The following is a 26,448-nucleotide window of genomic DNA, read 5'->3' as shown; positions in this document are numbered from 1 at the left end:
GAATTTAAGTAAGTTAGTGCTAATATGACATAACTTTCTTTAGATACACCTCATTCTTTTTTCTTTTTTTATTGAGGTATAATTGACATATAACTTTGTACTAGTTTCAGGTGTACAACATAATGATTCAATGTTTGTATATCTTGCGAAATGATCACCTCAGTAAGTCTAGTTAACGTCTGTCACTATATATAGTTACAGAATTTCTTTTCTTGTGATGAGAACTTTTCACATGTACTCTTAGCAGCTTCCAAATATGCAGTACAGTATTAGCTATAGTCGCCATGCTGTGTATTATATCCCCATGACATTTATTTTATAACTAGAAGTTTGTACCTTTTGACTACTGTCACCCATTTTGCCCACTCCCAGACCTCATTCTTTTTCTTTATTTTTATTGAGGTTATGATAGTTTACAACATTGTGAAATCTCAGTTGTATGTTATTATTTGTCAGTCACCATATAGCTACGCCCCTTCACCCTTCATGCCCACCCTGCACCCCTCTTCCCCCTGGTAACCGCTAAATAGTTCTGTTTGTCCATGTGTTTGTTTATCTTCTACATATGTGTAAAATCATACAATTTTTATCTTTCTCTGTCTGGGTTACTTTGCTTAGCATAATATCCTCAAGGTCCATCCATGTTGTTGTGGGTATGACAATTTTGTCATTTGTTTATGGCTGAGTAGTATTCCATTGTGTATATATATATACCATATCTTCTTTATCCAATCATCAGTCAGTGGGCACTTGTGTTGCTTCCACATCTTGGCTATTGTGAATAATGCTGCAGTGAATGTAGGGGTGCATAAGTCTCTTTGACTTGTTGATTTCAAGTTCTTTGGATAGATAACCAGTAGTGGGATAGCTAGGACATATGGTATTTCTATTTTTAATTTTTGGAGTAATCTCCATACTATTTTTCATAGTGGCTGCATCAGTTTGCATTCCCACCAGCAGTGTATGATGGGTCTCTTTTCTCCACAACCTTTCCTACATTTGTTAATTTTTGTCTTGGTAATTCTAGCCATTCTAACGGGTGTAAGGTGATATTTTAGCATTTCCCTGATGATCAGTGATATTTAGCATCTTTTTATGTGCCTGTTGGCCATCTGTATATCTTCTTTGGAGAAATGTCTGTTCATATCCTCTTCCCATCTTTTGATCGGGTTGTTTGACTTTTTTGTTGTTGAGTTGTGTGAGTCTTTATATATTATATATTATGGAGATTAACCCCTTGTCACATATATGATTTGCAACTATTTTTTCCCAGTTCGTAGGTTGTCTTTTCATTATGATCCTGATTTCCCTTGCCTTATAGAAGCTCTTTAGTCTGATGAAGTCCCACTTGTTTATTTTTTCTTTTGTTTCCCTTGTCCATAAGACATGGTGTTCAAAAAGATCCTTTTAATACTGATATCAAAGAGTGTACTGCCTATATTTTCATCTAGAAGTTTTATGGTTTCAAGTCTTACCTTCAAGTCTTTGATCCATTTTGAGTTTATTTTTCACACCTCATTCTTTTTAATTGCTACACAGGAGCTCCAGTACAACATTAAAGAGAAATTTGAGAAAACAAAAAAGGTAGGGGAGGAGGGACAGCTTTACTTTTTTCCTTCTAAACTTTTTCTGGCTAGGAGCTTCAGTATGATGTTAAATAGAAGTGGTGAGTGTAGATGTATTAGTCAGGATTCTCCAGAGAAACAAACAGAACCAATAGGATGTGTGTGTGTGTGTTTATTTAAAGAATTGGCCCACATGATTATGGAGTTGGTGAAGTCTCATGATCTGCAGGGTTACTTGGTAAACTTGGAGACCCAGGAGAGCTGTTAGCTTAGTTCTAGTCTAAGTCTAAAAGCCTGAGAACCAGGAAAGCCTTTTATGCAATTCCTGTTGAAGGTGAGCAGGCTCAAGACCCAGGAAGAACTGATGTTTCAGTTTGAATGGAAGGCAGGAGCTGATGTCTCAGTTAGACATCCAGGCAGGAAGAATTCTTTCTTAATCTGAGGTGGGTCAGCCTTTTTGTTCTGTTCAGTTCTTCAACTGATTGCATTAGGGAGGGCACTCAGCCTTAGTCAGTCTGCTGTTCAAGTGCTAATCTTATCGAAAAACACCCAGAATATCTGGACACCCCAAGGCCCAGTTAAGTTGACACATGAAATTAACCATCAAAGTAGACATCATTGTTTTCTTCTTAATCTGAAAAGAAAGCATTCAGTCTTTCAACTTTAACTATAATGTTAGCTGTAGGTTTTTCATAGATGCCCTTTATTCAAGAAATCTTCTTTCTACTTTGCTGAGAGTTTTTATTCTGAAAAGGATAAAAAAGGTGCACTTTGCCAAATGCTTTTTCTATTTATTGAGATGATCATATGGTGTTTATTTTTTTGTCTGTTAATTTGATTGATTTTCAAGAGTGGAAACCAATGTTGTGTTTCTGAAATATGCTCCCTGAAATGTAGCAGCCTTTTTATATTTTATATTTTGCTGGATTCAATTTATTAATATTTTGTTATGGATTTTTGTGTCTATGCTCATGGGGAGTATTGGTCTGCACTTTTCTTTACATATAATGTTTTTTGCTGATTTTGGTATCGGAATAATGTTGGCCTTATAAATTGAGTTGAGAAGGCTTCCCCTTCTCAGTTTTCTGAACAAGTTTATGTAGGATTGGTATTATTTCTTCCTTAAATGTTTGGTGGTATTTACTCTCAGCCACCTGAGCTTGGAGTTTCCTTTGTGGGAAGGTTTTTAATTAGATATTTAATTTCTTTAATGGATGTATATAGAGAAGGATTTTCTGTTTCTTTTGTGTAAGTTTGGTAATTTTTGTCTTTTGAAGAATTTGTTTTAAGTTGTTAAATTTATTGGCCTTAAGTTCATAATAGCCCCTTAAATTAGTTTTCTATTGCTGTGTAACAAATTACCACAAACCTAGGCGCTTAAAACAAGATTTGTTTATTAGCTCACATTTCTTTGGTCAGAAGTCTGAGCATGGTCTCGCTGGGTTCCTGCTTATGCTCTTACTAGATTGAAATCCAGGTGTTAGTTGGGCTGCATTCCTTCCTGAAGGCTCTGGGGAAGAATCTACTTCCAAGGTGATTCAAGTTACTGGCGAAGTTCAGTTCCTTGCGGTTGTAGGACTGAAGCTCTCATTTCCTTGCTGGCTGTTTGCTGGTGATTATTCTTAGTTACTAGAGTCGTTTTTCAGCAGCTGGCTCTGTGGCTCTCTCCATTTTTAAATGTGGAAACAGGATTTCCCCAGCATCTAATCTTTATGCTTTGAATCTCTTGCAAAGAGAGCCTGGTTCCTTTTAAGGGCTCACCAATGGGTCGGGCCCATGAAAGACAATCTCCCTTCCTTAAAGTCAACTATACCACATAGTATAACCTAATTACAGGAATGAAACCATTATCTTTACAGTTCCAGAGATTTTACAGGGCACATAATTCTCTGGAGTGTGTAATGAAAAGCCTAGGTGGTCAATGAAGATTCATTACTCTGCCTGACTGGCACTTGACTGTCTTTCAATCCTGTGAGAGTGCTTACACTTCTGTAGCATACAGCTTCTTGGTTAGTCTTTTCCCAGCCTTGTGGCATTTCACTTTTCAGGTGTACATCTTAATATTCAGCAGTAGCCTGAACTCAGTGCTGTCCCCAAACTAGAAGATGGCATTAGTGTAGTCAGAGCTCAAAATGCCTTCTAATTATAGCTTTTGTGGGAAAGGGGTCTTGTACCTCACAAAGAGAATGAGGATCTCCCTCTCCACTTTTTTTTTTGTGGTTATTTTCTCTGTTCTCATTTGCCCCAGTCTCTAAGAAGTCCTGTGGCAAGAGCAATGGGGACAGACCTAAAATGTAGAGAGTTGAACCTTCCTCTCTTAGGAAGTTAGGGGAGTTGTAGCTCCAAGAGAATGGGGTAAATCCTCCTTGGCTTCCTCCCTACCCCCCTTTCTGTTCTTCTGCTGTTTGGCATAGTTGCAGGAAGTGCACGTGAATAAAACCTTAGCTTTCTGGCTGAGTGACAAGAAAAGAAGAGCCCCAGGCAACCAGACATACGTGGATGATTGCAGAGTGGGAAGAGCTCAGGAAAACAACCCCTTAAAGTTGTTTATGCTTATAGGTTTCTTCCTGAGCTGTACATATGTGGATCTGAGTTTTAACTGCCTACATACTTTCAGAACTGAACTGTGGTGTGGACTACCACCCAAGTCTCAGACTGGTCATTGTATGGTGCACACATAGGACAAATCCACATAGGCCTGCAGAGGATTTGAATAGTGAACCGGTATTGGAACCACTGCGTACAAGAAGGCTTGTTGGAACTTGCAGCCTGAACCTAACCATTGTCTCCTAAAACAAACATATTAACGTTCTCTGTAGGATATAAACAAGACCCAGAATTTTATACCATAATGGTCAAAATGTCTAGGATGCAATACAAAATTAGTTGGCTTATAAAGAACTAGGAAAATCTCAAGTCATATGTAATGATAATCAACAGATATCAATGCTGAGATGACATAGATATTGAAATTATCTCACAAAGGTGTCAAAGCAGTTATTATTAAAAATGTTCCAACAATTAAGGGCAAACATAATTGAAAGGAGTGGCAAAATAGAAAGTCTCAGGCAAGAAATAGAAAATATAAGGAGGAACCAAGTGGAAAATTTAGAGCTGAAAAATAATAACTAATTAAAAAACTGAACTAGTGGAATGATAATGAGAAAGGAAGGAGTTGGTGAACTTGAAGATTAATCAATAAAAAACTTCCAGTTTGAACAATAGAGAGAAAAATTGGGGAGAGAAAACTCTACAGAGCCTCAGATACCTGTGCAGCAATATCAGAAGATCTAACATTTGTGTTATCTGAGTCCCAGAAAGAAAAGAGAAAGAGTACAGTTCATAAAAACTGTTTAAGGAAATTATTACTGGAACCTCTCCAAAGCAGGCAAAAGACATAAATAGAACAGATTTAAGAATCTCAGCAGACCCCAAAGAGGATAAACCCATAGAATTCCAAGCCCACATACATACCATAATGCACTTATTAGTCATAAATCATAACACCTCATAGTCTTGTTGTATGCCTCAGCACTCCTAACCTCTTAAAATATTTATAACCTGAGGAAAGAAAGAAACTGTATCTTAATCTTTTTATCTCAATGCCTGGAACACTAATTAAATATTTGGGCAATGAATTAATACATTTCAATGTAACTATCTCCTAACATCTTTGTGTCCTTAGTTAAAGGTAGCAGATGACTCCTCCCATAAGCCAGAACAAATCTGCCACTTTATAAAGTGATACTTGATGAAACCATGGGAATTTCAGCCTAGTCATGCTACTGATCTTTTTTGTGTTCATCAAAGGCAAAGTATAGTGGATTTTGGCAGTATTGTTGAACAAGAAGGAAATTAGGTGTCAAAGCCCAACTCAGAACCTTTTTTTTTTTTGAGTACTTTATTTTTATTTATTTATTTTATTGAGGTCATAATCGTTTATAACATTGTGAAATTTCAGTTATACATTGTTATTTATCAGTAACCATGTGTATGTGCCCCTTTACCCCTTATGCCTACCCTCCAACTCCCTTACCCTCTGGTGACCACTAATCAGTTCTCTTTGTCCGTGTGTGTATCTTCTACATACGAGTGAAATCGCACCGTGTTTGTCTTTCTCTGTTTGGCTTATTTCACTTAACGTAATACCCTCAGGGTCCATCCATGTTGTTGCAAATGGGACAACTTTGTCACTTTTTATGGCTGAGTAGTATTCTATTGTATATAAACACCACATCTTCTTTATCCATTCATCAGTTGATGGGCACTTGGGTTGCTTCCATGTCTTGGCTTTTGTGAATAATGCTGCAATGAACATAGGGGCACATAAATCTCTTTGAATTGTTGACTTCAAGTTCTTTGGATAGATACCCAGTAGTGGGATACTTGGGTCGTATGGTATTTCTATTTTCAATATTTTGAGAAATCTTCATACTGTTTTCCATAGTGGCTATACCAGTTAGCATTCCCACTAGCAGTGTATGACAGTTCCCTTTTTTCCACATCCTCTCCAACATTTGTTATTTTTTGTCTTGATGATTATAGCCATTCTAATGGGTGTAAGGTGATATCTCAGTGTAGTTTTCATTTGCATTTCCCTCACAATTAGTGATTCATGTGCCTGTTGGCCATCTGTATATCTGCTCTGGAAAAATGTCTGTTCATATCCTCTGCCCATCTTTTGATCGGGTTAGTTGTTTTTTTCTTGTTGAGTTGTATGAATTCTTTATATATTTTGGAAATTAACCCCTTGTTAGGTATATGATTTGCAAATATTTTCTCCCAGTTGGTGAGTTATTTTTTGTGTTGTTGATGGTTTCCTTTGCTGTGCAGAAGCTTTTTAGTCTGATGTGGTCTCATTGTTTATTTTTTCTTTTGTTTCTCTTGCCTTGAGTAGACATGGTATTTGAAAAGCTACTGCTAAGACCAACGTCAAAGAGCATGCTGCCTGTGTTTCTTGAAGGAGTTTTATGGTTTCGAGTCTTACCTTCAAGTCTGTAATCCATTTTGAGTTAATTTTTGTGTATGCTGTTGCTGCCAGGGGCCTGGGTTCTTGTACTGGTAGAGCTGTTGTTCGGGCTGCTGCTGCTGAGGGCTAGGCCACAGGTTCTGCTCTGATTTCTGAAGCCTCAGGTCACAGGTGCCACCTGCCACTGCTAGGGTAGGGACTAAGCCACAAATGTTGTTGCTGGTCCTGTAGCGTCTGGCCAGTGTGCTTTGTGAGACCGCAAGTCAGGGCACCCTGTTCCTGCTGGGAATATCTGAGTTTTGGTTGCTGTCCCCACTGCTGGAAAGACCAGCGCCACTGCCAGGGCAGTAGAAGGGGGCTGGGTTGCTGGCACTGCTCTGTGTGTGTCCTGAAGCCTGAGGACATGTGTGGCACTTGCCATGCTGAGGAGGGGCAGGGGCCAAGCCATAAATAAGTGCCTTTGCATCCTGTGGTTGCTGGCGTGTGTGCTAGTATGAGGATCCCCATTTTGGATCGCCACTTCCGGAGGAGGGAGAGGGAGCTGGTCTCCTAGTTCCACTGCCTCCTAGAGATCCAGTCCACCAACCTTTAGATATATTGAGGCATGGATCCCTCAGGCGTTCTCGTGTGCTGTTCAGGGAGTCCTTTGTTGGTCCATAGATGTCAGACTGGTTGGAACTTAGAGGAGAGAGACAAAGGGAACAACTCACTCTGCCGTGATGCTAATATCGCTATCCTGTTGAACTCCTTTTAAGATAAGATTTGGTACAATGGGGGCGAACCTTTCCTAACCTCCTGATAAATTAAAACTCCCATCTGTAGTGTGTTTTCAAACTGATGCTCAGTCTTCCTGAGATATATTAGGAAGGAAAAGAAGACTTGGAAATCTGGGTTTTGCGCTCTTTCTTCCTACCTTCCATTTAATTTTACTAACACTAAATGCCATTTATTGAGCATTTCCTGATGGGGCTATTTCTTAATTGCTGAGAAAATAATTGTTTTATAGTTCTTACAGGCAACTGAAATTTTCTTTAGAGAATAAAGTAATTATGAAAATAAACAATTGTGTATCAATATGCTTTCTCTTATTCTGTCTTGGCTGTTATAAATACTAGTATTGTTGGTTGCTCATAGTTTAGATACTTTGGGTATAGCATAAAGATAGATACAAAGATTTCCTAAATGTGCTGTTATATGTAAGTCCATCTTTGTAATTATCCTTATCATCTTCTTTACAAACTAAAAATGAAAGTCCCCAGACTTTTTGCCTAATTTCTGTGAACACAAGGAAATATCATTTAAAGTGGTTTAGAGACATGGACTTAAACAAAAGTTGCCTAGGCTATGGCTATTCAATCTTGAAACTGTTTGTTTAAAAATGGGAAGACAAACCTAAATGATTGTTTTTAAAAAGGAATACCAAAAAAAAATTTCCGTTTCCTTCTTACTTTTGTTACTTTGAATGAGTTTTGGGTTGATTGTGGGCATTTGGTCGTATATCTGTTTATAGGATCTTAAATTTAGATCATCCAGCTATTTTATGTGATGCTTTGTAGAATATTAATTATTAAATATTTTAAAGATAACATTATAAAATAAAATCCAAGATCACTTAAGACAATGACAAATCACCAATATTCTTGCTATCCTACTACTTTTATTTGTATTCTTTTCTTTACACACTCAACATGTGAATATGCTTTTGATGAGTATATATAATATTTTATTTCATGTTTTATTTGATTATATCATAAATAATTTTCCCCTTTTATACAGTGTAGGTTTCATGATACATTGAAAGTAAGAGACATAGAGTATCTAAGTAGATGCTGGTACCATTCTCGTTGTGGTAGAGAAAATAGGTGATTATAGTTAGTTAGTTTCTAAGGAAGAGTTTTGTTTGAGTTTTATATGGGAGAGACTTGCATAGGTTTATAACCTGCTGGGGAGAGAGATTTTTTCCCCAGTGCAGAGGAGCAAAGGAGCAAGGTCTAAGTACTTGGAAAGTTGGAACAAGGTGGAACCAGGAACCCTGACTAGAAGGAATGCCCTTTTTGTTGTGAAGTTGAATGGAATCAGTTCTGTGTTCAGATAAAAATTCCTGGTGGCATGAGAGTTTACTGTATTTTTAGTAATCCTGTGTAATCCCTATTACTTACTTTACTGTGTTAAATAATCGATATGTATTTGAAGTAATCAATTTTCTTCTTTTAGCTTCATTTTTTTTAAAGATTTTATTTTTCCTTTTTCTCCCCAAAGCCCCACAGTACATAGTTGTAGATCTTTTTTTTTAGTTGTGGGTCCTTCTGGTTGTGGCATGTGGGATGCCACCTGAGCATGGCTTGATAAGTGGTGCCATATCCGCACCCAGGATCCGAACCAGCAAAACCCTGGGCCACCGTAGTGGAGTGCACGAGCTTAACCACTCGGCCATGGGGCTGGCCCCTTAAAATTTTTTTAAAGGAAAATTTCAAACATACACAAAAGTAGAGAGATAATATAATCAACTTCTATGAACCCATCACTTGGCTTCAGTAGTTATTCTGACAGCTTTTTAATAATTTTTCTTTTTAATTATCTTTTTAATGATTTTGAAATATTTAACCCTTTAATCCATCTATGTTTATTTTGCAGGAGTTAGATTACTGAATACTATTTATTAAAGTAAGCCATCCTTGCCCTGTTATATTATGAAGTGTTTAGTTTACTAGCCTGTAGTTCTTTTTATGCCAGTATAACATCATTTAAATTATCTTAATAGGTTTTAAACTCATATAATTGTAATATATTATGAATATTTATAATAATTTAAAAAATTAATGGTATCAATATTTAAAATTTTGTATTACAATTTACTGTGTTTTAATATCTTTGGATAAGAGATTCTTGGGTTTAGCTTCATTTTCAAAATTAGGATAGTCACTCTTTTAACAAGTCAAAATTTTTGTTGATAAGCTTTTATTTTTTACTTTTTCTCCCCAAAGCCCCCCGGTACATAGTTGTGTATTCTTCGTTGTGGGTTCTTCTAGTTGTGGCATGTGGGACGCTGCCTCAGCGTGGTCTGATGAGCAGTGCCATGTCCGCGCCCAGGATTCGAACTAACGAAACACTGGGCCGCCTGCAGCGGAGCGCGCGAACTTAACCACTCGGCCACGGGGCCAGCCCCTTGATAAGCTTTTTTAAATTAAAGAAAGACAAACCTAGTAATTGCACATTTGTATTCATTCGTTCAGTAAATATTTATTGAGTACTACTGTGTGCTCTGATTCTAATTCTAATTCAGAGTTCTAACTGTAGTTTTAGAATTCTAATTCTAATTCAGATGTGACTGGTTGACTAATGTCACATCTGAATAAATCAATATAAAAACCTTTTACCTTAAAATGCTTTTACCTTAAAGTATGTCATTGAGTTAGTTTCTGTGCTTTAGTACTGTTTTTAGTTCTACTTTTACTGCTCATTTTTAAATTGGAGATAATTAGTCATGTCTTTTAAAAAAACTATATAAATGACTGAGTAAAATTTTCTGGGACATTTTACATATGTCTTGCTTCACTCTGGACCTGAGTCTTTAGGAAAAAATGAAAGACAGCGATTTGTAGCATAATCGTAACTATGGCTAGAATAGCTTTAGTTGGCTCTAGGCTTATAATGACAAATTCATAAATTATTAAGAAGTAGAGAGAGACTTTGGAGACATTTTGTCTGCATCTGCTTTCTCAACTATACAGAAGAGTAAGACAAGGCCCCGAGTAAATGAAGTCAGTGGAAGCAAGCATATGATAGTAGTTTTTATACTTATAGTTTTGGTTTCTTTAGACCCATTTATACCATTGAGACCCCTGGTATTTTTTAGATGGCCTACGCAGTAAGTGAAAAATAGGTTAAGCTAACAGTTTAAAATGTGAATAATTTACTGATTAATTTCAGTCTGATGGTTCTGTGGACAGGTAGGCTTTTTTAGAGTTGGTGTGCTTCTCCCAGTATATGTTTCTTCATTCTCCAAAATAGAGGTGTTTCAGTGGTGCAATATTCATGATTCTGTGTTTGTTTTTGTCTCTCTCGTTACAGGTTCACGTCAGAGCTGGCCTTTTTCATGGTACTGAACTTCTGTGTAAAACCATCGTAAGCTCAGAGATATCAGGGAAAAATGATCACATTTGGAATGAACCACTGGAATTTGATATTAATACTTGTGACCTGCCACGAATGGCTCGATTATGTTTTGCAGTTTATGCAGTTTTGGATAAAGTGAAAACAAAGAAATCAACTAAAACTATTAATCCCTCTAAATATCAGACCATCAGGAAATCTGGGAAAGTGGTAATTATATACTTATATACTAACATCTGAAAAAATTTTTATAATGGAATAATTTTAAGACCCTTTGAAAAAATTGAATAATAGAAGTAAAATTAAATCATATAACTTTGGTCCCTAAGAACTGATTTCAAAAAGACAATAAATCTCCATTTTTATGTCCTGTTCATTCGTTTCTTCTTTTGGCAAATTTATTTTAGTAAATATACTATAAGTGTTATAAATGTAATACTTTTTAGCATATATAGTTAAAAAAGAATGAGGAGATTTAAAAAATTACAGATCTATAGTCCCTTCACAAAAATTCCAGGTGCCGGATATGTACAGGTCCACAGTCCCTTCATGAAAATTCCACGTGCCAGATATGTTTCAAAATTCAGAATTTTGGACATTTTAGAAAGGTCATTGATTTCTCACTCAACACACCTTGGAGGGTCTGGGACACAAATCTGTAGTCAAACACATCAATATCTACCAGTGAAATACATGGAAATTCAAAATAAATGAGACAAATGACTGTTAATTAGCTTCATGTTATTTCTGTCCATGTTTTACTGTCAAATGAGTTACGAAAAAAACTTTAATTTTCAGAGTTTCTTGGATTTTGAAAATGTGGATAAAAGACGGTGGATCTTTTCTGATATTCTCGTCTTCCATTTTATATTTTTAGTCTAGTCTTTTTCATTTTCTTCTTAGTTTATAAAAAGTTTTTTTAAGGGATGGGGACATGAGTTTTATACGTTTAAGAAAAATTGGTTACTATATTTATCTATGTGAATTTGTATTCTTTCATTCTTAACATGAGAATGAAAGCATTTCCTCTGGTAATTATCATAGGTTTTTTAAAAAAATAAATTTTAATGTCTAAAAAGTCACAGAAGAGTTGCTTCCTTAGTGTTTTTCTTCCACTGATACAGAATTTTACTCAAAGCATTCGAGTATTTATAAGGTTTTTTGATAAACTGTGACCAAGTTAATTAGTCTGAGTGTCTGAGCGTCTACATAAAAGTCCCATTAGCTTGGTGCTTCCTTTTTAGAAATAGAAATAAATTCTGTAATACCTGAAGACTTGGCCTTCTCTTATGTTAAGATTTGTATGCTTTGAAAGCTTATAAAACATACAACCTGACATTATATCACACATATTTTCTTGAATCATTAAAAATTCCTCACTGTTGTCAATGGCTATACAATTCTGTTTTTTGGATATACTATTTTATTGTGAGACATTAATTGACTTTTGGGTTTTCTGGAATCATTATAAAGATGTTGAACATTTCCCTATGGATATCTTTTTATTTTCACTGGTGTTTTGGGAATCATCTAGAACTGTAGAAATTTGTAGAACTAACATTATTGAACACAAAGCATGTACATGTTCACACCTTAAAGTTCATTCTTAACATATTTGTGCAATGTTATCTTTTTCAACAGCATTATCCAGTAGCATGGGTAAATACGATGGTTTTTGACTTTAAAGGACAATTGAGATCTGGAGACGTAATATTGCACAGCTGGTCTTCATTTCCTGGTAAGAATTACATCTGAATCCTTAGTGTTAAAGAGTAACTTTTGGCATGTGGAGTAGCTAATGTTTCTTTATGACTCACTCTTTTTTCCATTTAGTAAAGAAACCATTATTTCTTGTCTTTATTGTTTATTCTAAAACAGGTTTCCATGAATACTGTAATGTATTCAAAAGTGATTTGTATTTGAGTATATTTGTTATGTCAGTGCATGTGTTCTCTCTTTAAACATTTTGTTTTTATAGGTTTTTGAGAAATTTTCCTAAGAAATAATGTCTTCTTTATAACAACCTGTATTGCTCCTAATTGTACTAAATTTCTACACTAATAGAATGAACATGCACCACTGTGGGAGGAATAGACAAAACACTTGTTCTTTAGTTGACTTTAGCCTGAAATTTGAGCTAAGAGGAGCAACATCCACATGCTATATTTCTCAAATACTAATCAGAGTACACTCAGGGGGAGATGGTTTTATCCCCATTTTACAAATGAGGAAAGTGAAGCTCAGAGATAAGAAATTAGTCATTGTTATATAATTGGTTCAAGCTTAAGATTTGTACAGAAAACTGCTTGACTCATTCCATTATCACATATTGCTTTCCCAAATGTTGGAAATTTTAGTGTAAACTGTGCGTTATAATAGTTGTTTTCTTTTTTTTCTGTCTTCATGGTTGGTTGGTTAGTAAAATTGTGTACTTGCATTTTTAAATTATTTTGTGGGTGACAGGCGTTTGAAAATGTTCATCTGTTAGTGGTTGCTACATGAGAAAGTGTTCTTGGATAATCAGTTATCCGTGAACATATTTATAAACTCCTCACATTCTAATACTTTGTGTGTGTGTATATTGTTTTATTCCTACCCTTTCCTGCATATACCTCCAATAATTTTCACTAATCACATTATTCTCCAAATATAGAAGAGCAGTGTGCATTTACACATTTCTTAAGAGGAACTGTCGTTTTACTGAGTAAAAATTATGCATTTCACCAGTATACTTTTTTGAAAATCTTAATTTAGATTCACACATGTTTTCCACAACACCAAGCAACTTGACTTGTATTTTTAGAAAAATTTTTGGTGGTATTCACTTGGCATGCCATGAACCTGACTTAGTCTTTAACAAAATGTAAGATGAAAAATAATAAATGAACACATTTGCCCTGCATGTGTCAACTCTAGAATTATCATATTTATCTCAATAGGATCAAGCCAGAAACAAAGGAACTACTCTATAATCTAGAGTCCCTATGTCATCATTAAAAGATATGTAACCACTTTTATTGGTTGCTTTTGTATCTTTCCAGAATTCTTCATGTATACGGTAGGAAATACAAATGTAGATTTCTGTTTTTCTCCCTATTCTTCCGCAAAATACCACGTTTTGTGCCATGTTCTGCTCTTTGCACTTTTAACCTTGTCTATCTACATAGAGTCTTACTGCTGCTGCTTAAAGCAGAGTTATCTTTTGATGTTATAAACAGTGTTATAATGAATAACCTCGCTTATGTGTGGGTATATATCTAAGATAAATTTCCAGAGGTGGATTTATTGAGTCTAAGAATACATACAGTTTTTTTTTTTTTTTAAGATTTTTATTTTTTCCTTTAGTACATAGTTGTATATTTCTCGTTGTGGGTTCCTCTAGTTGTGGTATGTGGGACGCTGCCTCAGCGTGGTTTGATGAGCAGTGCCATGTCCGCGCCCAGGATTCGAACCAACGAAACACTGGGCCGCCTGCAGCGGAGCGCACGAACTTAACCACTCGGCCACGGGGCCAGCCCCTGAATACATACAGTTTTAATTTTGATCAGTAATCACAAATTGCTCTCCAATAGAGATTGTACCAATTTGTACTCTCCAAAAGTGTCTTTATTTGTGGTCACTTTTAACCAAGATTACCTTTACATGTTTGGGGCTGATAGGAATACAAAAATGCTAACATTTGACTTCAGGTAGGTTACATTTGAAGGACAAATAAGTATAATGCTATTGGATAGCAAGTATAGGATTATAATTTGCTGAGATATCAGCCTTAGAGGTGTATAAATTAGGAGAATTGCTTCTGTTCAGGTGAAAATGGAATCTGTGAGATGTGAGAATATTAAACAAGAGCAGCAAAGGATTAATTATGGAGCTGAAACTTGTAAATACTTTGTAAAGATTTTCTAGCTTTGGGAGATAATTATGAGTGCGCATACTATCTGGACGTTAAACCTAGACCGAATGGACTCTTGTCTTTTATTTCCTCAGGAAGTACAGAGAGAGCAGCTGTGCTAAAAATCAGTAAAGGGAAAGAGAATTTAGTTTGGAGAGGGCAGACTTGAGATTGTAATGCTAACTGTTCTCTCTTCTTGAGTTTATGTCTCTTCACAGTTTACTTATCTGTGAAATGAGAAAGTTATATGAGCTCCAGGGTTTTACGACAACATTGAAATTTTTAGATTCCCGTGCACAGTCCTATGAATGGACCATGTTTCGAGTGGTAGAGAAGAAGAGGGAGGGCACTGAAGAGAGAAGCAGTTGGCGAGATTAAAGGAGTTCCACTTGAATAGAGTGTTACAGAAACTACCAGAGAAGGTTACAGAAATTACCAGAAAAGGTTAACTGTATCAGCAGCTACGGGATAATAAAGGAACATTAACAACATTAGATTTATTAAAAGGAGTGTCATTGATGATTGTCAACATATCAGTTTGGGTATTGTGATGACCGTGGAAATCAGATTACATGTGATTAAGAAATCTATATATGGTGATGTGTCACTTAACGCTGGGGTACGTTCTGAGAAATGCATTCTTGGGTGATTTTGTTGTGTGAACTATAGTAGTGTAGCCTACTACACACTATATATACTAAATTTTTTTGTGAGGAAGATTGGCCCTGAGCTAACATCTGTGCCAATCTTCCTCTGTTTCTTGTATGTGGGATGCTGCTACAGCATGGCCTGATGAGCGGTGTGTAGGTCCACGCCTAAGATCTGCACCTATGAACTCCGGTCTGCTAAAGAAGAGCATGTGAACTTAACCACTATGCCAGCAGGCTGGCCCCTGTATGGTCCTAATATTAGGGGACCATCATCATATATGTGGTCCGTCATTAACCCAAATGTCGTTATGTGGTGCATGACTGTACAGTAATGAAATAATAACATTTTCTATGGGCCACCTAATTTTGATGGAGGGAGAGCAGTTCCAATTAAGTTTTTTCCAAGATTGAGAATACGTAACAGATTTAAAGAGGTGAGGTAGCCATTAATTTTTGTTAACTTTCTAGTTGCAAAGATGTATATAAACTCATATTCAAATTTTGTGCCAAGCATTAACAGAAAATTCAAGGCTTACTGATATAAATGTCTACTAAACTTCCTTAGATGACACACTTTTTAAGTAATTTTTGTGGTTGGAGTACATTAAATTTCTTAGTTAAGTTTCAAAAACATTTTCTTAAGCATCAAAATTATTTGCATTTTTTAGATGAACTTGAAGAAATGTTGAATCCAATGGGAACTGTTCAAACAAATCCATATACTGAAAATGCAACAGCTTTGCATATCAAATTCCCAGAGAATAAAAAACAACCTTATTATTACCCTCCCTTCGATAAGGTAAGCTGATTATTTAAAGGGCCATTATGCATGAAATAATTGAATTATTAGTTTCTGGCTCTGTGTTTATAGTTTAAGCTCTCTATTTCTCTTTCAAAATGTCAAATACATTGACAGCTGGGTTCACTGGAAAGATCACTGAACAGGGAGCCAACTCTGTTTAGTCCTGGCTTTGTCTCTGACCAGGGGAGACATGGCATCTCTGGAGTTCAGGTTTCTCATTTATAAAATGAGGACATCATAGTTGTTCTCTGAGGGTCCTTTTCAACTTAAAAGGGCTATACACGCATTCATATGTAACTCTGAACATGTGGATACAGTAAAACATGCCCAGCATGTTGGTTCAGAGACTAAAGACATAATCACTGCTGTGTTAGAGCTGGTATTCGAAGATGATTTTTGTTGAATATTAATATTAGTATGACTTCCTAAGGTACTGTTATTTTTGTAGAATCTACAGCAAGGACTTTTGTTTGTAAAACACATTCCCTTAGTATACAAACTACCTGTCTTGGGAATGAGGAGAGTATCTGTTAGGGGCTGAAAATAGGGCTTTGATAATTTACATGCTAAGAGGGCTAAGCGTTGTGTATCTTCATTTTTGGCATCTTTGTTTCTGCTGTGATTGATACTGATTTTTGTGAGGAAATCTTTGGGCAAATTCTCAGATAATAAACAAGAAGTTTCTTTTATTTCTTTAATCCATTTGAGAACAAGCTAGCTTTAAAATTTGGTATTATACTAAGTAATATTTAAATTAATCTACCTGTTCACTTAATTGTATTTTAACGTTCAGCACTACCAGACCTGTATAGAGTAGATTTTTAAGGTTGTATGTAAATTAAATTTATGTGACTCAATGTTTCTTCCTTTACTTTCATTTTAATTGAATTTTACTCACCTAAGAAGTAGCTTTTTGTTTAAAGTTCTTCTAAATTGTTTTTCTGATCAATAATATACAACCAAATTAAATTTTGTGATTATTACAATAGAAATCTCAAATATGTCAGGAGCCGTATACTTTAGTGTACATTGAGTAGAAAAATGTACCTTTTGATTCATCAATTACATTTATGCCGTGGCTTTCTTCCTTAGAATAAAAGTTTTCCATGATGCGTAGCTATCTGTGATACATTTAATAGTTCTAGCTCTGACTATTTTTGTGTTTAATTATGTCAACAATCAGGTATAGTTCATTTTGGATCAAATGAGATGCTTTTTGAGGTATTTTTATAATATAACATACTGTGAAATTATAAGTATTTCAATCTAATACTTCAAGAAAAGTCCAGTTTCTTTAAAATGTTTTATTTCAGCTTTGCTTAATCTACAATGGTCACTAAACTTTCCTTTTGCCTTTATAAAATCCTTTGGAGAGTCTGTCTTTGAAGATCAACTTGGGATGGAGATTTTAGTCTTTAAATATGTATAAATATGTTTATACTTAGTCATTTTCCTTTAATTGTACAATTTATATATTATCTTTGTAAAAACAAATCAAATAATACAGATATAGAGTGAAATTTCTCATTCGTTTTATTTAATGTAACTTTTTTTGTTGTACTCACTTGCAAACATTTTGCTTTTCAAATCAATTTTAATGGTTATTGCTTAATTATTCAAGAATTTGCTTCATTCTTTTCAAGAATCAGAGTCCCTTTTGAACTTAATGAATTTTAAAAATATTTTTAGGCTCTCTCTTGACATTCCTTCTACTTTTGATATCTGTTAATTCAGAAAAAAACATAATGACAAATGACAAAAACATTCTATTTTTAGTAACTCTTACATAGCTGCATTTTCTTAACCAGAATACATTTATCTATATTAAAATACTTTTTTCATGTACATGTGCTAGCCACTACTTGTTCTATGTACAGACAGTCTTAGTGCATCCTATGAATCACAGTCCCTTTTAGTAATACCATGGTTTACCAGTGGTCAAGAGTGTGAACATTGGGAATCACTGCATAATATTGTTTTGCATTAGAAATTCATGTTTACATTATAAAGAGTGGAAATGACAGACCATATTACTTCCTTGTAGTCTAAGTACAAGTGTAGTGATTTACACTTAAAATTTTACAAATATGCGGCCAAAATTTAATTAAAAAATTTTTTTTAAACAGATTATCGAAAAGGCAGCTGAGATTGCAAGCAGTGATAGTGCTAATGTATCAGTAAGTATCAAGGTTTTAAAATGGCCCTTTCTTATTATAAAGTTGTGCTCATTATTAGTTACCTTCATCTCGTTTATGGTAATGAACTTTCAGAAGACCATAGTCATATGCAAGAACAGTCGGTGAGTGTGCATATGTACATACTAATGTTTTGTTAAGTAGCAGCTGTGTGTAGGTGGTGTGTGTTCAGTGGTAAGCCGTTTTCTGATACAGGCATGAGTTCAATAGCTAGTGTGTAAGAGATGTTAGACACCTCATAGATTAACTGTTGTTATTCAGTTGAAGGAGGAAGCTCTAATTTTATTTATTTCTCTCATGTAACAGCAGATATAATCAGGCCAGGCTTCTCAGTGGTGGGGACCCAGGTTTCTTCCATCTTGGTGCTTTGCCATGTTTAACATGTAGTGTCTATCTCATGGTTTAATATTGGCACTTGAGCTTCCTACATTGCTCCATCCCAGCCAGCAGGAACAGGAAAAGCACGACTAGAGACCACACACATTCTTTTTGAGAATATCATTAATGTGTCTCATTTCTGTCACATATCGTTAGCCAGAACTTAGTCACATGGCCATACCTAACAACAAGTGAGCCTGGGAATTGTAGTCTTTAGCTGGGCAGTCATGTGCTTGGCTAAGAGTAAGAGATTCTAGTTACTAAAGCAAGAGGAGGAGAATGCATATTCAGGGAGAAACAGCAGTCTCTGCCACTCACACTGTTCCCATTGTTTCTGCCCAGAGACTACAAAATAGTTACTTTATTTACCTTGCTTGCAATATATATATTATTTCTACTATCTATACTTTTTAATTTAAAATTTTTTCTAGTTTAAAACGTTGCTGAGTTCTAATCTGATATTCTCTCTTTGTGTCATCAGTTTACAACTTTTAAGTGTCTTCAGTAAAGCCATTCTACATAGAATGGTAATTATATAGGGGCCAGGAGGCACGATGGAGATGATGTATATGTTTTTGTCGTTTGCACAAAATCACAGCACTGTTTCACGTGGGCTAGTTCAGAAATGCCTGGCCTAGTCTGTTCTTCTGCTTTGCCATTAGAGTTCTCAGAAACTTCCATAGCCCCGCAGGGCAAGTCATCTGCTACTACAAATACTTTGAGTGGTTCTCTTTAATGAAACAAAAGAAGTTTATAACGACTATACACTTATCAGCTTGTCAGGCAATTAGTGAAACAGATCATATAGTTTAAGTTTAAGAGGTAACAGTTATATAGGGATATCTTCATTCTAATGCCTCTTTTTAGTTACCTTTTATTAGTCTTAATATTGCTTGTTGAACATCAGAAACATAAATTAAGTTTTACTATTTCTACTGGAATCCACTACTAGATTACAGGGTTTTCTCCTTGCTGAGGATGCAGTATTGTTACCCAGGTTTGATGTACTTTTGTTTTTGCTGAGGAAGATTTACCCTGAGCTAACATCCATGCTTATCTTCCTCTATTTTTTAGTATGTGGGCCACCAGCACAGCATGACTGCCAGCAGAGCAGTGTAGGTCTGCGCCCAGGCCGCTGAAGTGGGGTGGCGCTAAACTTAACCATTAGGCCACTGGGGTTGGCCCTACTTTTTTTTTTTTTTTTTTCCATTGGGCACATAGTACAATTAATGAATTGTGAAACCAAAAATGAAAGTTTTTTTTCTGTAATCCCCACCTGCTTTCCTCCTCAGAGATAGCTGTGTAAATAGCTAGCTAATAGATAGCTACAAGCTATCCAACTTAATACTATATATGCACTTAGATACCTTTATGTGTAAATATGTATGTCCTTTTTTTAAATAAATGAGATCTTTATGTACATAATTTTTCCCTTTTTCTTTTAATGCATTTTGTGGATCTTGTCGTGTCTTCATGAAGAGGTCCACTTCTCTCTTTTTAAAGCCTTCTTAACATTCCATGGGATTAATTATTAGTAACCATTAGTTATTAAACATACATACTCCTACTCATGGATGTTTTGCTTATGTCCAAATATTCTCTACTAAAACAGTGTTGCAATGAATATTTTGTACATTCTTCCTTTTACATTTGTGTATTTTGTAGGATGTATTCCTAGAAATGAAATTATTAGATCAAAAGATATGTGCCTTTTTCATAAGAATTTTGCCAAATTGCATAGCCTGAAAGATGTAAAATTTACAACCCTGCCCACATTGTGGAAGAGTTCCTATATTTTTGCATTTCTGCCAACCCTTTTAATATGTCAATCCGGTGGATAAGAAAATGGTGTCACATAACTTTAACCTGCATTCCCTTGTTACTAGTCAGGTTCGGGTTTGTTTGCTTTTCAAATTTCAGTAATCTTTTAAAAGATTTCTGATTATTTCTTTTTTGTGACTATAAAGTCACCTTAGTTCTCTCTGAGGAATTAAATAATCTTGTTTTTAAAGTGGTCTTGCTTCTTTTGGCATCTGTCTTTCTTCATATTGGTTTTTCTCAAATGTTTGATGATTCTTAGTTGAGCTCTTTTTATATTTCTGACTCTCTGGTTGTCTGCCTATTCCCTGTAAGCTACTTTCAGTAACTGTAGGAGTTAGAGTAGACTGTGTTGACTGCTGGGGTCTCCTGTATGTGAAGATTTCTATACCTTCTGGGATTAAGTGGTTCCCTAGGTCTCAGTACCCATGCTCCTCACTTCAGTCTGGGGTCAGTGCCGTTGCTGTTTCAGCTCAGCACAGAGGAAGGGGCATGCCTGATCAAAGCCGCTGCTCCACCTGCTGATCCCTTGATGATCTTCCTGATAATTCTCCCTGGCCTCCTCTCACCTCTTGTATCCTTTGATTCTGAGCTGTGTTCCCCTAGAGCTGTGTTTCTTACTACTACATGGATCTTAGCAGATCTGATCCCTGGTTCTATCTGCTTTCTTTCATTGAAGGATTCCTGTGTTAGATACTCTTTCTCTTTTCCAGAGCTGTTACTGATTAGTATTTTTTAAAAGATATATCTTTTCTGACACTTGTTTCTTTTGAATGAGAGGAATGAAGAGAACTTGTTCTCATTCCACTGTTATAGTCCACTATTCATGTACATGCCAAGAGCAGGTTACATTCCTTAATAAGATCATGGTAAGTTGACTTGTTTGTGTGTGTGTGTGTACATTTATAGGTATATATATTAAAGATATATTATGTATATATATATATATTATGTGCACATACAATTCCTCAGGCAACTTTACCATCATCTTACTAAGGGACTTAAATCTGCTCTTGGAATTAAAAAAAAAACTTAATTGTAGTAAAATACACATAACATAAAATTTACCATCATTTTTAAGTGTACAGGTCAGTGTACACTTAAAGTACACTAAGTATATTGTGAATATCCTTAACACATTAAGTGCAACTGATCTTCAGAACTTTTTTATCTTGCAAAACTGAGACTCTACATCCATTAAACAATTCCCCATTTTCCCCTTCCCTCAGCCCTTGACATCCACTATTCTAATTTCTGTCTCTATGAATTTAACAATACCTCATAAATGGAATCATACATTATTTTATCTTGTTGTGACTGAGTTCACTTAGCAAAGTGTCTAGAGATTTTCTTGGTTGTCACAACTCAGGGGAGGGTGCTTTTGGTATCTATTGAGTAGAGCTCAGGGCTGCTGCTCAACTCTCTACAATGCACAAGAACATCCTCCTACAACAAAATATCGATAGCACCGAGGCTGAAAAATGCTGCTCTAATCTAAAACATCTGTGTTGTAAATAAAGTTTGTCTTATTTTCATACTGCAGAATCTCAGGCACAAAATCTTCATGGCTGGCTTTGGAGAATGCAGAGGAGAATGCAGTCTTTAGTGCAGAGTTTCTAGGGATCTACCTAGAATGTTTTCTTAGTAGAATGATTCAGAATCTTGACAGCCTTCAGTTTTAGGGAAAGGAAATATCAAACGTTTAAAAAAGTACTTCAAAGTTACTGAAAACTTGCGAGAAGAGTACAAAGAATTCCCATATGGCCTTCTTTCAGCTTCCCCAACTGTTGACATTTTACCACATTTGTTTTATCAATTTATGTGTGTGTGTATGCATTTTTTTCTGAATCATTTGAGTTTAAGTGGTATACATCATGCCCTTTTACCCCTTAATTCTTCAGTATGTATCTCTTAAAAACAAGGACATTCCCACACTTAACCAGAATCCATTCATAAAAATCAGGGAAATAATATTGATACACTTCTATTGTCTAATCCACACATTACATTCAAATTTAGCGAATTGTCTCAATAATGTCCTTTATAGGTCCAGGATCCAACTGAGGATTACTTTCATTGCCATGTGTCTTTAGTTTTCTTTGTTCTAAAACAGCTCCTCAGTCTTTTCTTATCTTTGACTTTCACATCTTTTAAGAATATAGGCCAGTTACTTTGTAGAATGTCACTCAATTTGGATTTGCCTAATGTTTTGTCATGATCAGATTCTAGCTATGCATTTTTAGCATGAATACCGTAGAAGTGGTGGAGTGTTCTTACTGCATTTTATCAGGAGGTGAGCTGTGTCAGTTTGTCTCATTACTATTGATGTTAATTGTTATTACTTGATTAGGATAGTGTCTACTAGGTTTTTCTACTATAAAGTTAATGAGTATTTTATGGGAGGATATTTTACGTCAAACTTTCACCCACTTGTTCTAATATTTATTAATCCATCTTGCCTGAATCAGTATTATTACAATAGTTTGCTAAGTGCTGATTTTCAAATTTGTTTTTCCTGTTGGATTTATTAGTTGGCTGATGCCATAGGGTAGAGGTTTCTTGACTACCTCATTTATTTACTTAACTCATTTTTTTTTAACTTGTATGGATTCATGATTTCTATTTTTTTTTTTAAAGATTTTATTTTTTCCTTTTTCTCCCCAAAGCCTCCCGGTACATAGTTGTATATTCTTCGTTGTGGGTCCTTCTGGTTGTGGCATGTGGGACGCTGCCCCAGCGTGGCTTGATGAGCAGTGCCATGTCCGCGCCCAGGATTCGAACCAGTGAAACCCTGGGCTGCCGGCAGCGGAGGGCGTGAACTTAACCACTCGGCCCTGGGGCCAGCCCCCATGATTTCTGTTTTATTGAATGACTTATAATTGGTTACTATCATTTATTTTGATGTTCAAAATGACCCAGATTTGGCCAGTGACAGCCCATTCAAGCTCTCTCCTGTCATTTTGACATGTCTCTATCATTCTTTGAGCATTTCCTTCTTGCTGGTACAACAGAGTGTTCCAGGCTCCTCTAACATTTTCCCTGCCCCAGCTTTGGAATCAACCATTTCTGCAGGGAGTCCAGATTCCTTTTATTTGTGAAAAGTATTCAGAATCTGAGAGCTAGGCACTGGGTATGCTCATATATAACCCCAGAGATAGATTTCTCTATCTTTCTATTAAAAGCCATGAGTTCTTATCAATGCCTCTAATTTGGATCCACCACCACAGGATTTTTTTCTAAGCGTTGCCTTTCCATATTTTTAATTCCCTTTTCTGACAGACATCTGGATTCCTATTAACCTCAATATATTTATTTGCTTCATCTCCTATTTGTAATCAATCTCCCAATCATGTAACCATCTTCTTAGTCCCTGTCCCACGAGCCCTGACTTCCTGTGCTGTCTCATTCCCAGCTGCGTGTTGGTGAAGTCCCTATCCTAGCCAACATGTAGTTAATTCTTTCCTTGGCAAGCACACTGCTAACATGCTGCCTGAGTCTCCAGCCCCTTTGGTTATGACATATGCGTTTTCCAGTGCTTTCCATAGGGAAGGGTAAGGAGCCATAGTATATTTCTCATGTGCTTATAGCAAGTTATATATGTTTTGTTTTATTTTGGTGAGTACTCTTATATTCTAACGTGTATGATTTTGAAAAAGGTAAATGTAAAGAAAAACACAGTAGAGAATATGGGTGTTAATTTTCTTTGCTTCCCACTGTTATCTTCCATTATCTTATTTTATTTCAAGTATTTGAACATGTGTATAAGTACACCAGTTATGCTGTACAATATAATTTTTCATTACTGTTTGTTTTGGGTTTTGTAAAAGAATGTATGATTCTGTGTTTTCTTGGGCTTCCTGCCACATTTCTGATAGTTGATTGTTTTCACCTTGGCATTATTCGGTGCTGTGCTGTTCATAGCTCAGTAAACAATCACACTACAATTATACAGCTAACCCCCTGCTCTTCCCTCTTAGTTTACTCCCAGGTCTTCAGGATATTTACTTACAGTAGGTCTATAAAGTCTAATTTTGATCCACAAAATTACAGTATGTCTGCTAGCTTTTTGCAGTATTGAACTTAATAGCAGTCTGCCTTTCTTTGACATGAAGAAGTTATACTCTGTGTTATTTGCAGTAACAGGTTTCATTTTAAGACGTAAGTGTAGTAGTTTGATTTTCAAATTCTGATGACTTTTCATGATCATTTTTCAGAGAAACCCAATCATACCTATAAAATAGAGGATATCCTTTTTAAGTTGAGGCTCTGAATATAAAACCACCATAATCATATATAAAGTCTTTGTGTGTGTGTGTGTGTGTCTGTGTGTTTAAATAAGACTATTTTTTAAAGAGCATTTTTAGATTCACAACAAAATTGGGAGAAAGGGAACAGAGATTTCCCATATGTCCCTTGCCCATACACGTGCATAGCCTCTGCCGTTATCAGTATCACTCACCAGAATGGTACATTTGTTACCAAGGATGAACCTACATTGACACATCATAATCACCCAAAGTCCATAGTTTATGTTAGGTTTCACATTGTTGTTTTGCATTCTATGGGTTGGGACAAATGTTTAACAACATACATTTATCATTATAATATCATACAGAGTGTTTTCACTGCCCTGCAAATCCTTTATGCTCTGCCTGTTCATTCTCCTACCTGACAACCACTGGTCTTTTTACAGTCTCCATAGTTTTTGCCTTTTCCAGATGTTGTATAGTTGGAATCATACGGTATCTGGCCTTTTCAGATTGGCTTCTTTCACTTAGTCGTATGCATTTAAGGTTCCTCCATGTCTTCTTGTGGCATGATAGCTCACTTCCTTTTAGTGCTAAGTATTCCATTGTCTGTATGTATTACAGTTTATCCATTCACCCACTGAAGGACATCTTTGTTGCTTCCAAATTTTGGCAGTTTTGAATAAAGCTGCTGTAAACATCTATGTGCAAGTTTTTGTGGAGGCCTAAGTTTTCACCTCCTTTTGGTAAATACCAAGGAGAGTGATTACTGGATTGCCTGGTAAGAGTATGTTTAGTTTTGTAAGAAACCGCTAAACTGTCTCCCTAAGTGGTTGTAGTATTTTATATTCCTACCAGCAGTGAATGAGCGTTGCTTTACATCCTCGACAGCATTTAGTGTTGTTGGTGTTCTGAATTTTGGCCATTCTGATGGATGTGTAGTTATATCTCATTGTTGTTTTAAATTGCATTTCCCTGATGACATATAATGTTAAGCATCTTTTCATATGCTTATTTCCCATTTGTAGATCTTATTTGGTGAGGTGTCTGTTCAGGTTTTTGACCTATGTTTTTGTCTGGTGGTTTATTTTCTTATTTTTGAGGTTTAGGAGTTCTTTGTATATGTTGGATACCAATCCTTTATCATATATGTCATTTTGCAAATATTTTGTCCCAGTCTATGGCTTGTCTTTTTATTCTCATGACAGTGTCTTTCACAGAGCAGATAATTTTAAATTTAATGAAGTCCAGCTTATCAGTTCTTTCTTTGAGGGTTCATGCATTTAGCGTTATATATATAAAGTCATTGCCAAACCTGAGGTCATCTAGATTTTCTCTTGTTATCTTTGAGGAGTTTTATACTTTCGCTTTTCATGCTTATTTTTACATAAGTCTGGTAGTATCAATTCTTCACCTTTGTTCTTCTTTAGTATTGTATTGGCTATTCTGGGTCTTTTGCCTTTCCATATAAACTTTAGTATCAGTTTGTTGATATTCACAAAATAACTTACTGGAATTTTGATTGGGTTTACATTGAATCTATTGATTTAGTGGAAAGAACTGACATTTTGACAATATTGAGTTTTCCTATCTTGGGAATATCTCTCCATTTATTTAGATCTTTGAGTTCTTTCATTAGAATTCTCTAGTTTTCCTCATGTAGGACTTGTATATGTTTTATACCTGAGTTTTCATATTTTTGGATGCTAATGTAAATGGTATTGTGTTTTTAATTTCAAATTCCACTTTTTATTGCTGATAAGTAGGAAAGCGATATACTTTTGCATATTGACCTCTGCATATTGACCAAGGTTGTATC

The 26,448-nt window shown here is 35.6% G+C and overlaps 1 protein-coding gene across 3 annotated transcripts in view; it reads left to right on the top strand.

The window, feature by feature from the left end:
* Positions 1-26,448, top strand: part of PIK3CB (phosphatidylinositol-4,5-bisphosphate 3-kinase catalytic subunit beta) — a 169,642-nt gene that overhangs the window by 90,952 nt on the left and 52,242 nt on the right. For all 3 annotated transcript variants that reach the window (XR_006517263.2, XM_014852000.3, XM_044754229.2), the window contains exons 8-11: positions 10,606-10,857; positions 12,289-12,385; positions 15,858-15,988; positions 18,118-18,168. Coding sequence is in view for 2 of the 3 variants with exons in the window: in XM_014852000.3 (XP_014707486.2) it covers positions 10,606-10,857; positions 12,289-12,385; positions 15,858-15,988; positions 18,118-18,168 (531 nt within the window). In the remaining variant the exon portion in view is untranslated. The remainder of the gene's footprint in view (positions 1-10,605; positions 10,858-12,288; positions 12,386-15,857; positions 15,989-18,117; positions 18,169-26,448) is intronic.

The sequence above is a fragment of the Equus asinus genome, chromosome 21, assembly GCF_041296235.1.
Source record: "Equus asinus isolate D_3611 breed Donkey chromosome 21, EquAss-T2T_v2, whole genome shotgun sequence".
NCBI classification, from domain to species: domain Eukaryota; kingdom Metazoa; phylum Chordata; class Mammalia; order Perissodactyla; family Equidae; genus Equus; species Equus asinus.
The sequence above is the reverse complement of the archived record's forward strand: the minus strand, read 5'-3'. Positions and strand labels throughout refer to the sequence as shown.